Consider the following 12,942-nt stretch of genomic DNA (forward strand, 5'->3'; position numbering starts at 1 on the left):
ACACTTAAACAGGGACGCAGAGAAAGATAGGGAGGGAGGGAGTGAGGGAGGGAGAGAGAGAGAGAGAGGGAGGGAGAGAGAGAGGGAGGGAGGGAGGGAGGGAGGGAGGGAGGGAGAGAGAGAGAGAGGGAGAGAGAGAGAGAGGGAGGGAGAGAGGGAGGGAGGGAGGGAGAGAGAGAGGGAGGGAGGGAGGGAGGGAGGGAGAGAGAGGTTTCTTCGTTGTTTAGTGCCAAAATCGTGCCCTCTTCCACTCTGTTCTGCTCCATCTCTATACAACTATAAAATCGTACCTACAGCACCTTGAAGCCTCTCCGATTGGTCCTGCTGACGTTAAATAGACATCTTTTATCCAAGAGAACCATGGCCCGGATGGCAGCAGCACGCAGGACAATGCAACACACTCTAATCTACACGGTGCACCACATAAGCAACATTATGTACACGTTGAGTCATGGATTCAGCCAGACGTTGAAGGCCTCTTTCTGAAGCCTGTGTTGCTCCGCTGTCCACAGGGCTACTTCCAGCTGAAGGCCAACCCCGGAGCCTGGATCCTGAAGCTCCGCAAGGGCCGGTCGGAGGACATTTACCAGATCCTGACGTGAGTGTAGCGGTCATCGTTGTTTATTAGGGGTGTAACGATACAGAAAAGTCACGATTCGGTACGTACCTCGGTCTTTAAGTCACGTTTCGGTATGTTTTTCGGTACAGCAGGGTTAAAAGTTTTTTAAAAAGTGGTTCCCTGAACAAACTATGTCAACAATGAAATCAAAGAAGTAGGTACATACTGCTGAAAAAAAAGATTTTAGATTTGATTTATTAAATTGTATCAAGCAAACGCCTTACACACATGAAAAGACATCAAATACAATTGAGGACCGAAATTTAACCGCTAGACCCGTACCGGAAAATGTCGGTACGCGTATCGTTCCACCCCTCTTGTTTGTGTTGTGATTTGTAGTCCCTTGTGCGTCGCTGTGTCCTTGAGTCACATCACATTTGCGATCAGTCACCGTCTCGACATGACACGACTCAATCGGAGATGAAACGGGGGAACGAGGTGAGCTAACGATGCTAATTAGGAGGCTCCATCTGTGCTCCCGCTTCTTCCTCCCGCCCGCCGCCGCCGCCGCCGCTGCAGGTAGGACGCCCGTCGCTATGGTAACGCGGCCAGCTGCTGACACCGTTGGAGTAGCTCAAGGTTTGGATATGAGAGAGAGGGAGAGGGAGGGAGAGAGAGAGAGAGAGAGAGAGAGAGAGAGAGAGAGAGAGAGAGAGAGAGAGAGAGAGAGAGAGAGAGAGAGAGAGAGAGAGAGAGAGAGAGAGAGAGAGAGAGAGAGAGAGAGAGAGAGAGAGAGAGAGAGAGAGAGACTAGCAGAGGGTGGGAGGGGAGAGAGAGAGAGAGAGAGAGAGGGGGAGAGAGAGAGAGAGAGAGACACTAGCAGAGGGTGAGAGAGAGAGAGAGAGAGAGACACTAGCAGAGGGTGGGAGAGAGAGAGAGAGAGCGAGAGAGAGAGAGAGAGAGAGAGAGAGAGACTAGCAGAGCGAGAGGGGGGGAGACATCACAGTAAACAACACAGTGCGGGGATGATTGATCTGGTCGCCCCCGTCCCGTGCAGGGCTCGCTCCGCAGTGCCGCTCTGTTTTAGTGTGCAGCAACACGCGTGGGGTGCATGCCGTTGAGCGTGTGTGCGCGGTGAGCGGTGGTGATTTACTGCTTGTTAGGCGCTGATAGAACATCAACATTTGATTTGGTTCGTGTGCGTTTTCAATGAACTCGGAACGGTCGGAAGAATGACTTATTAACGAGCGATCAGTCGCCGGAGTCGTCACGATCGACACGCTCACACAAACGTCGGACTGCAGCGCGTACGTCTCTGCGTGCAGAACCTCGCGGGTTGAAATGTAGAACCCAGCCCTAATGCGAAGAGAACCCTGCTGGTCCCACACCTGTTTGGGAGACCCTGTCCGGACGGCTGCGGGTGGGACAAGATTGATGTCTCACCCATCACTGGCCATCGACACATAAAACGGAGGACACACGCAGCCCTGGGTTCCCTCCCAATCACACGCGACAGGCAGGATTTATGCCCCAATCCTCCAGGTGGAGCTAAAAGGTGATGTCATTCCTCACCTTGGCAGTGTCATCATTCTTGCGGTTAGCGGCGCTCTGGTTAGGTGTCCGATCGCCGGCCGCGCTGGGAGGGGCCCCCTCTCTCCCCCCTCCCTCCCCCTTCTCTCCCGGACCTCTGCACTCTGTCTGCTGTGTTCAAGGCCTCGCCCCCCCCCCTCTCTGTCCACCTCCCTGTCCACCGCCTCTTCTCCCCTCGCCTTGCCTTCCCTCTCCCCTACTCTCTCTCCTCCCCCCCTAACCTTTTAACCTTTCCTCTCCTAAATTCTCCTCTCCCTCCTCTCTCCGCCCCTCCTAACCTCTCCTCCCCACCTCTCCTCCCCACCTCTCCTCCTAACCTCTCCTCCTAACCTCTCCTCCCCACCTCTCCTCCTCACCTCTCCTCTCCTCTCCTCCTCTCCTCTCCTCCCCTCCCTCTCCTCTCCTCTCCTCTCCTCTCCTCTCCTCCCCTCCCTCTCCTCTCCCCTCCTCACCTCTCCTCCCCACCTCTCCTCCTCACCTCTCCTCTCCCTCCTCTCCTCTCCTCCTCTCCTCTCCCTCCCCTCCCTCTCCTCTCCCCTCCTCTCCTCTCCCCTCCTAATCTCTCCTCCCCACCTCTCCTCCTCACCTCTCCTCTCCCTCCTCTCCCTCTCCTCGCCTCTCATCTCCTCTGCTGTCGTCTGTTCCTCTCTCCATCCTTTCCTCCCCTTTTCTGCTCTCTGCTCTTTAACCCCTTTCAGCCCTAGCTCTGCCTCTCCTCTTCCTCTCTCCTCTTCCTCTCTCCTCTTCCTCTCTCCTCTTCCTCTCTCCTCTTCCTCTCTGCCTCTCCAGTCCTCGCCTTGCCTCTGTCCTCCTCGCCCCTTCCTCCTCTCCTCTCTTATCACCCTCTCTTCAGAGCAGAGTTACTATGTGCTCTGTGCTACAGTATAACCCCAGCCCTGCAGGTCTCCGCTACAGTATAACCCAGTATATATATATATATATATATATATATATATATATATATATATATCCAGTATAATCTCTGAGAGCTGCTGAGGGGAGAGGCAGGGAGAAAAAGGAAAGTCCCCTTTTCTCCAATGATCGGGACATTTGTCTCTGTGATGAGGTTAATTCCCCGCCCTAAGTAAGCACGGCGGCCATGATCGCCGGCTGCCTATGACAGCGTATCGCTCATCCTCCCCCCCCCCCCCCCCCCCCCCCCCCCCACCCCTCCTCCGCCGGGCTGATCCGCCCTCAGACCATTACCGCGGGAGGGGCTCCGTGCCGGGGCCCGTGACTCGCCCCCCCGCTCCCCGGCAAGTCTGGGAGCGGGGCTGGATGGTGGCGATAGTGGAGAGGCGATGATGGAGGAGGATAATAAAGTAGATTAGAGTGTGACCCTGGCAGCGGGCCCACTGCCTACTTTGCCGGCGCTCGGTTTCCCCGGTCGGGGCCGCGCCCGTTTCCTGTCCTCCTTCGGACGATTCATTTTTTTTTTTTTTACGTTTTTTACTTTTAATTCTCTCTCAGCCGAGGCTCAGTCTAAAACCCTGAGACACCATGGCTGGAAATGTTAATTTAATTCGCTTGTTGTCTGAGTTATGGGATGCGGTTTGATGCAAATGCCGCAGACTACGCGGGGGGGGGAGGGGCAAACGGTAACCATGGAAACGAGATCTATGTCTGTGGCCGTTTGACGTGTGTTATTTTTAAAGTTTGAATATTAGCCTTTGAATGTCATTTTACCTTTAAGTGCCTTACTGCTGGGACTCAGCATTGAGTTATACAACGACTTGATAAGGGTAATGCGGGCTCCAGCCTGCTGCCTTAAGGTTAAGACCATGAGGTCATCTGTCAGCTCAGAGCCGTCTGGTACCGTATCTGATGTGTTCTAAGATTACACGCAGACATCGTTGTGTTTAACATTAACTGAAAAACGGTGTTGTCATCGATGATGATGATGATGACGATGGTGAGGAGTCTCGAGGACGATGACTAATAAACCGATGACGTTCTCTTCCAGGCACGACGGGACGGACTCCCCCGACGACGCCGGCGACGTGGTCGTCACGCTCAACAGCTTCCAGAGCAAGATCATCAAAGTCCGGGTACGTCCGGCTCCGCGTGTCCGACGCCACAGAACACAGCGTTAAGGACTGATCGTGGTTCCACGTTCACGCAACGCAAAGGGGGTTACGGACCCCTTACGTCCTTGCGGACCCTCCTTGCGTCCACCGCAAGGGCCGGACGTGCGCCTCCCAACCATTGTAACCTTCCGTCGAGGCGACGCAGCAGCAAGGGCTGTGATTGGTCCGCTTACTAAAAGCCGACGCAGAACCTTAAAGGTTCAGGACTGTCGGAGTGTCTGCGTGGTCATTGTGTTGCGTGAACGTGGAACCATCATCAGCCCTTAAGAATTCATCGCCTGGCTTGCGATCGTTCAGTAACGTGTCTTCCTGTCCTGGTCAAACATCTAATAACGCCACCGACCGGTGATCTCCCTTCTTCTCCATACAGGTGCAGAAGAAAGCGGACAAAATGAACGAGGATCTTCTGAGTGAATCTGTGGAGAGCCGAGGTCTGTGGGACTCCATCGCCAGGTGTGTGTGCGGTCGTCGTGGGCGAAGGGTTGGGTTTAGTCCATGACCAGTCACCACTGGCCAGTAACCAGTGGCCCGGTGTATTGATCCCGCTGGGACCCACTGCCCGCCACCCATGTGTTGATTCCACGTTTCAGGAGGCCTCAGTCTTCTCCGGGATCCAGACTGCAGTATTACGCTGTAAGAGCTGGTCTCGCAAAAAATATGTGCTTCTGTAGGTATGTGTGTATGTGCAGGTGCTTTTTGTATGTGTGTGTGTTTGCGTGTGTGCGTGTTTGTGTCCTCTCTCCGTCTAACGGTGTGATCTGACCTCACTTACTGCTTGCGGTGTGAAGTGTTTGGAGCACTTTTGAGGAAAGGTAGGCAGTGCGTTTGAGACCTCCTTAACACGGCCATCGTATTGGTTAGCATGCTAACGGCGTTTAGGTAGGCGGTGCTGCTGAGACCTCTCTAACGCGGTCATCGTATTGGTTAGCATGCTAACGGCATTTAGGTAGGCGGTGCTGCTGAGACCTCTCTAACGCGGTCATCGTATTGGTTAGCATGCTAACGGCGTTTAGGTAGGCGGTGCTGCTGAGACCTCTCTAACGCGGTCATCGTATTGGTTAGCATGCTAACGGCGTTTAGGTAGGCGGTGCTGCTGAGACCTCTCTAACGCGGTCATCGTATTGGTTAGCATGCTAACGGCGTTTAGGTAGGCGGTGCTGCTGAGACCTCTCTAACGCGGTCATCGTATTGGTTAGCATGCTAACGGCGTTTAGGTAGGCGGTGCTGCTGAGACCTCTCTAACGCGGTCATCGTATTGGTTAGCATGCAGCGTGGATTTGCTGCTGCTTCGGCGGCTGCCTTGATGTCGTTGTGTCGCTGTTTGGCTCGTCTTGTGTCTCGTCGTTGTATTGACATGCATCAATTAACATATCGTCTAATTCCTGTGACGTGTGTGTTGTGAAACATTTTGCTGGGGGTGGTGGTGGTGATGGAGGTGTTTGTGATGGTGATGTTGGTGGTGGTGTTGTTCTTGGTGGTGGTGGAGGTGTTTGTGACTGTGGTGGTGGAGGTGTTTGTGACGGTGTTTGTGGCGGTGTTTGTGACGTTGGGGGTGGTGGAGGTGTTTGTGACTGTGGTCGTTGTGGTGGTGGAGGTGTTTGTGACTGGTCGTTGTGGTGGTGGAGGTGTTTGTGACTGTGGTCGTTGTGGTGGTGGAGGTGTTTGTGACTGTGGTCGTTGTGGTGGTGGAGGTGTTTGTGACTGTGGTCGTTGTGGTGGTGGAGGTGTTTGTGACTGTGGTCGTTGTGGTGGTGGAGGTGTTTGTGACTGTGGTCGTTGTGGTGGTGGAGGTGTTTGTGACTGTGGTCGTTGTGGTGGTGGAGGTGTTTGTGACTGTGGTCGTTGTGGTGGTGGAGGTGTTTGTGACTGTGGTCGTTGTGGTGGTGGAGGTGTTTGTGACTGGTCGTTGTGGTGGTGGAGGTGTTTGTGACTGTGGTCGTTGTGGTGGTGGAGGTGTTTGTGACTGTGGTCGTTGTGGTGGTGGAGGTGTTTGTGACTGTGGTCGTTGTGGTGGTGGAGGTGTTTGTGACTGTGGTCGTTGTGGTGGTGGAGGTGTTTGTGACTGTGGTCGTTGTGGTGGTGGAGGTGTTTGTGACTGGTCGTTGTGGTGGTGGAGGTGTTTGTGACTGTGGTCGTTGTGGTGGTGGAGGTGTTTGTGACTGTGGTCGTTGTGGTGGTGGAGGTGTTTGTGACTGTGGTCGTTGTGGTGGTGGAGGTGTTTGTGACTGGTCGTTGTGGTGGTGGAGGTGTTTGTGACTGTGGTCGTTGTGGTGGTGGAGGTGTTTGTGACTGTGGTCGTTGTGGTGGTGGAGGTGTTTGTGACTGTGGTCGTTGTGGTGGTGGAGGTGTTTGTGACTGGTCGTTGTGGTGGTGGAGGTGTTTGTGACTGTGGTCGTTGTGGTGGTGGAGGTGTTTGTGACTGTTGTCGTTGTGGTGGTGGAGGTGTTTGTGACTGTGGTCGTTGTGGTGGTGGAGGTGTTTGTGACTGTGGTCGTTGTGGTGGTGGAGGTGTTTGTGACTGTGGTCGTTGTGGGGGTGGAGGTGTTTTTGATGGTGGAGGTGTTGGTGGTGGTGGTGGTGTGTGTGGCGTTGTGGTCCTGGGCTCTAGATTATCAGCCGAGCTGTCCTCACCTGACTCACTAAAGCTGCTTATCCAGCAGTGAGGCCGAGGGTGTTGGTGGAGGTCCTCTGTTGTGCTGCAGATCACATTATCTGCCTCATAACGGATGTGCTTCATAATGGCGGGCTTAGCCGTATCAGGCCTCTTAGGGCTGCGGCGCGCTCCCCGGTACGGGGGCTGGAAGGGGCCGGTTTGATCTCGTGTGTTGTGCCATGTTGGGGTAGAATCAGGGAGGATGGAAAAATGAGGAAACGTAATGATTGCAAGAAGTTAGACGGACGCATCGAATCCATGCATCACTGGCCTGGAAGATTGACTAGCGGACAAGGTTGTGTGTGTGTGCCTCCATCTTTCTTTCTCTCGCCTTTCTTCTCTTCTCTCTCCCTCTTTTTACTCTCTTTCTCTCTCTGTTCTCGCTCTCCCTCGCTCTCTCTCTGTCTGTTCTCTCTCTCTCTCTCTCTCTCTCTCTCTCTCTCTCTCTCTCTCTCTCTCTCTCTCTCTGTTCTCTCTCTCTCTCTCTCTCTCTCTCTCTCTCTCTCTCTCTCTCTCTCTCTGTTCTCTCTCTCTCTGTTCTCTCTCTCTCTCTCTCTCTCTCTCTCTCTCTCTCTCTCTCTCTCTCTCTCTCCCCTCTCTCTCTCTCTCTCTCTCTCTCTCTCTCTCTCTCTCTCTCTCTCTCTCTCTCTCTGTGTTCTCTCTCTCTCGCTCTGTTCCCTCTCTCTCTCTCTCTCTCTCTCTCTGTTCTCTCTCTCTCTCTCTGTTCTCTCTCTCTCTCTCTCTCTCTCTCTGAAGTGCTTTCCCAGAGTCTCCTGGCTCGGGGCGGTGCTGCCTGATTGAGTGTGCGAGAGACGAAAGACACTTTTTCCCTCCTCATCAGCAGTCTGTTAGCGGCAAGGACAGCCGGTCCGACTGCAGAACAAGCATGTCCCCCAGCCAGCCGTCCCACGGCCCACACTACCGGCCCGCGGCAGTACCACAACCTGTGGGGGGGGGGGGTGTGTGCGGGGGGTTTTCTGTGTGTGGGGGGGGGGGGGGGGGGGGGGGGGTTTGTGTGTGTGCGTCAGGGTCTTTAAAAAGAGTAAGGACATTTTTGGTCTTTCGGTAAAAAAAACAAGCTGTCATCAGATTAGTGATGTTTAAGTGCTACGGTCAGCATTCACGATATATAAATACATAAATCGATGGCCTTTAATCGTACTGTTGTGCTTAAAGAAAAAACGATTTTCCGCAACATAAGACGCACCACGGCCTCGCCCACGGCGGGACGTAGACCCGGGAGGCAGGGCGATCCGACGCCTCACGGCCCAGTCCGACTGCTGCTCCTACTCTGGGCTGGACGGGGTACCCATAGCCCGTGGGGCCGGCGGTCTGAATTCGCCCTGCTGCAGGGTCTGGAGAGCGATCACCAAGCTGGCTTTTCCCCCTGGCGCGCTATTGGCTGGTTTAACACAGCGACGACAGGGAAGCGACGGCAAGCAGCCAAATGCGTGCAGAGTCGTTTGAACTACGCCCGTCGATCACGCCTCTTGTGCTGACGAAGATGACAGCAGCTTCCCTAGACCAACGTGCGATCTACGATTGGGCTCGGTCTGCCAATAGCCGGGCTAACTCCGGGCTCCACAGGGGCCCAGGGATGAGAGGGGCCCCCAGCCTGCTCCTAGTTCAGGCTCTGCACGGGGGCCTAGGGTTGAGAGGGGTACCAGCTGCTGTAGATGTTCCTCTGCCTTAACAAGGGGACCACCTCGGCCATGTTGTCTGTAACGCTGTCTGTCTGAAGAGCCTCCCGTTGTCGCTTCGCCTTAACCGGCACATAAGCGCATGGTGTGTGTTGTTTGTCGTCGCCGGATCCAGCGGACGCTTTGTGTGACAGCTGGTTGTGCGTTGTGTGTTCGCTCCCGGCTTCACACGGCCCTGCCGGCGACTGACAGGAAGTGAGGTGTCAGTCAGACGGCGGTCTTGTGTAACGCGTCTGCACCGTGTCCTGTTTAGCATCACCGGCGGCTCCTCCCGGCCGAGCGACGCGGAGAAGAAGGAGGACGTGCTCAATATCTTCTCGGTGGCCTCGGGCCATTTGTACGAGCGCTTTCTCAGGTGGGTGAGGTGCACACACACGCACACATGCACAGACGCACAAACACAAACACACCACACCTGACACGCATGAACAAACACAAACACGCACAGACACACACACAACACACAGACACACACCTGACACGCATGCGAACACACACACAAATACAAACACACACCCGACGCACACGTACGCCCACACAATACACAATCATCTAACACACACAGCTCACACATGCACTTGTCATACATTCAAACACACGCACGCACGCACGCACGCACGCACGCACGCACGCACACACACACACACTAGACTCACACCTCTGTCTGTTTTCGTCGACGGATTTTAGAGATCTAACCCCATGTGCTCCCTCTCCCCCTCTCCCTCTCCCTCTCTCTCCCTTTCTCCCTCTTCTCCTCCCCTCTCCAGAATAATGATGCTCTCGGTCCTTCGCCACACCAAAACACCCGTCAAGTTCTGGTTCCTCAAGAACTTCCTCTCCCCCTCCTTCAAGGTAGGGCTCTCGAAGAACACTTGACTATGCAAACCGCCTCTCTCTCCCCCCTCCTCCCCCCCCAGGGGAGGGACCCCCTGGGCCAGGGAGGTATCTGTGGGTGGCTGGTCTGCCTATAGCAGCTCTCCTCCATATAGCTTTGCTGCTGTGGGTCATAAATAGAGCTAGGAGGCTCTAGGGGGCGCTGTCCTCTGTTGTTCTGCTTTTCTGATGACACCGACGGATAAACGCTGTTGGTTTTATTGCAGTATCCTTCAAAGTCGGCTTTAGGGAAATGGAGACGTCATCCCCCCCCCCCCCCCCCCGCTCCCCCGCTCCCCCCGGCAGAACAACGTGTACAATGTGTTACTTAAAGCAGCAATATGTAACTTTGCTCCCAGGAGCTTTTCACTCCCTCATATCTGAAGTACAACGTTCCTCCAGAATATAAGACGCTCGTATTCCTGAGTCAATCCATCCAGGGAATTTCTGTCCAAAACTATTTTATTCTATATCAGCGGCTGGAGTTATAGCTAGTTACAGTCATAGGCTAGCTACAACATTATAAGCTATTGCGTTAGCTAGCTACAGTTATAGCTAAATACTAGTTCTATAACCGTAACTCGCGGCGGCTATCGGCAAACGGTTCTCGGTTATGCCGGATAAACATGGAGGGAATGTTTTGGCGGGAAAGGAAGGGTTTCTCACGGAGGGGGCGGGGCTTGTGGCTCTGCAGGAGTCCATCCCCCACCTGGCGGAGGAGTACGGGTTCCAGTACGAGCTGGTTCACTACAAGTGGCCGCGCTGGCTGCACCAGCAGACGGAGAAGCAGCGACTCATCTGGGGCTACAAGATCCTGTTCCTGGACGTCCTGTTCCCGCTCGCCGTCGACAAGATCATCTTCGTGGACGCCGACCAGGTAGAGGGAGGGGGGGGGGGGGGGGGGGGGGGGGGGGGGGGGCAGTGGGTGCATGGGAGGGGAGGGGGGGGTGTTTGTGTCTGTGTGTGTGTGAATCAAAGACGTGTGTGTGTGTGTGCGTGTGTGTGTGTGTGTGTCTGTGTGTGTGTGTGTGTGTGTGTGTGTGTGTGTGTGTGTGTGTGTGTGTGTGTGTGTGTGTGGTGTGTGTGTGTGTGTGTGTGTGTGTGTGTGTGTGTGAGTGAGAGATTGCCGTGTTGGAATGTGTGTGGGTTGTTGTGTGTGCGTGTGCGTGCGTGTATGTGCACGCATGTGTGCGTGTGCGTGTGTGTGTGTGTCTGGCTAAATTAAAATCCCTTCTCCCGGTACGTCAGCCCCGCCGGGGGCCAGAGATGAGATGATTAATCCCCAATCCTGGAGGGGCCCGTTTAAGACGGCTGTGGCTGAGGGCCTCCCTGGGTCTCCTCAATGCTCCTCCTTTATCCACCCCCCCCCCCCCCCCCCCCCCCCCCCCTCCACTTGAACGGCTCTCCCCCCCTCTTCTCTCTCCATCTCCTCACCCCCTCTCCCCCCTCCTCCCCACACTCCCCCCTGAATGTCTCTCCTCCCCCCTCCCCTCCCCCTCCCCTCTCTTTCTCGCCCCCGCTCTCTCCCCCCTCCCCTCTCTCTCCACCCTCCTTCTGAACGTGTCTCTCCCCCCCGCCCCCCCTCCTTCTCCACCCTCCCCCTTAACTTCTCACCCCCCCCCCCTCCCCCAGATTGTGCGTGCGGACCTGAAGGAGCTCCGGGACCTCCCCCTGGACGGCGCCCCCTACGGCTACACGCCGTTCTGCGAGAGCCGCCGCGAGATGGACGGCTACCGCTTCTGGAAGAGCGGCTACTGGGCCTCGCACCTGGGCCACAGGAAGTACCACATCAGGTACTTCCTCCTCTACTCAACACTCACGTCTTAATTTGGCCCAAGGGGAATCTGCCTTTGGCATTAAGGCGGACACCTAGCATGTGGCAGCACATAGCACGGTAGCTCCCCTTGTGTAGCACGGTAGCTCCCCTTGTGTAGCACGGTAGCTCTCCTTGTGTAGCACGGTAGCTCCCCTTGTGTAGCACGGTAGCTCTCCTTGTAGCTCTCCTTGTGTAGCACGGTAGCTCTCCTTGTGTAGCACGGTAGCTCTCCTTGTAGCTCTTCTTGTAGCTCCCCTTGTGTAGCACGGTAGCTCCCTTGTGTAGCACGGTAGCTCCCCTTGTGTAGCACGGTAGCTCTCCTTGTGTAGCACGGTAGCTCCCCTTGTGTAGCACGGTAGCTCTCCTTGTGTAGCACGGTAGCTCTCCTTGTGTAGCACGGTAGCTCCCCTTGTGTAGCACGGTAGCTCCCCTTGTGTAGCACGGTAGCCCTTCTTGTTTAGCACGGTAGCTCTCCTTGTGTAGCACGGTAGCTCTCCTTGTGTAGCACGGTAGCTCTCCTTGTGTAGCACGGTAGCTCTCCTTGTAGCTCTTCTTGTAGCTCTCCTTGTGTAGCACGGTAGCTCTTCTTGTAGCTCTCCTTGTAGCTCTTGTTGTAGCTCTTCTTGTATAGCACGATAGCTCTCCTTGTAGCTCTTCTTGTCTAGCGCGATAGCTCTCCTTGTAGCTCTCCTTGTGTAGCAAGGCGGCTCTCCTTGTGTAGCACGGTAGCTCTCCTTGTGTAGCACGGTAGCTTTTCTTCTGTAGCACGGTAGCTCTCCTTGTGTAGCATGGTAGCTTTCCTTCTGTAGCACGGTAGCTCTCCTTGTAGCTCTCCTTGTAGCTCTCCTTGTAGCTCTCCTTGTGTAGCACGGTAGCTGTCCTTGTAGCTCTCCTTGTAGCTCTCCTTGTAGCTCTCCTTGTAGCTCTCCTTGTAGCTCTCCTTGTGTAGCACGGTAGCTGTCCTTGTAGCTGTCCTGTTTGCAGGCTGATGATACTTTCTATGCGGGGCTATGAGTTGACGATAGTTGCTGTCGGATGATCTATTTCTTTACGATGTTTGTGTAGACGTTAAAGCAGGAACACGTCTTGTTTCCCTAAGCACCCGGCGTGGTTATTCCTGACAGATATACCGAGGTGATCACCGTCAGCTCAAGGTGGAGGTAGCATAAATCTAGGTTGTGTGTTGTTCCCCCCCCCGTATATTACCACTCCAAACATCTCCCTCCTCTGACAAGCCAGAGATTTCTTTAAAGGTCCTTCCTTGTTCTCTCTTCTCGTCGCAAGGCTTTTTTATTTGTGTTTTTATTTATCGCATTTTTTCCCGGCGAGGATCTCAAGGAACTCTAAATAAAGACGAGCAGACAGGAAGTGGAGGACGCGGGGAACGGCGCCGGGTGGGAGCTGCTCGACGGCAGCGACTCCATTTATGTGACGGCGTCGCGAAAACAAATAAAAGCTAGACCTTTCACTCCCCGCCTTGAAGTCACTCGCTCCCAGCTTCCGGATGCGCTGGAGATGTTTCCCCAGGAATTATTCATCGCACTCGGTGACATTTCCTGTGTGCTGCATCTTTTTAAAGCCTCTTCCAGGCGAGGAAAGGTTAGAAGATAAGAATCAACAACGTGGCAGATCCCTGTGTTTCCATCCTGCCCTCGTTCCTTAGT

At 54.7% G+C, this 12,942-nt stretch overlaps 1 protein-coding gene across 1 annotated transcript in view; it reads left to right on the plus strand.

Moving 5' to 3' along the window:
- Positions 1 to 12,942, plus strand: part of uggt2 (UDP-glucose glycoprotein glucosyltransferase 2) — a 53,102-nt gene that overhangs the window by 36,328 nt on the left and 3,832 nt on the right. The window contains exons 29-35 of the mRNA XM_030342655.1: positions 513 to 598; positions 4,113 to 4,197; positions 4,607 to 4,689; positions 8,843 to 8,944; positions 9,357 to 9,441; positions 10,157 to 10,339; positions 11,095 to 11,255. Coding sequence (XP_030198515.1) covers positions 513 to 598; positions 4,113 to 4,197; positions 4,607 to 4,689; positions 8,843 to 8,944; positions 9,357 to 9,441; positions 10,157 to 10,339; positions 11,095 to 11,255 — 785 coding nt within the window. The remainder of the gene's footprint in view (positions 1 to 512; positions 599 to 4,112; positions 4,198 to 4,606; positions 4,690 to 8,842; positions 8,945 to 9,356; positions 9,442 to 10,156; positions 10,340 to 11,094; positions 11,256 to 12,942) is intronic.

Source organism: Gadus morhua, chromosome 20 (genome assembly GCF_902167405.1).
Source record: "Gadus morhua chromosome 20, gadMor3.0, whole genome shotgun sequence".
NCBI lineage: Eukaryota > Metazoa > Chordata > Actinopteri > Gadiformes > Gadidae > Gadus > Gadus morhua.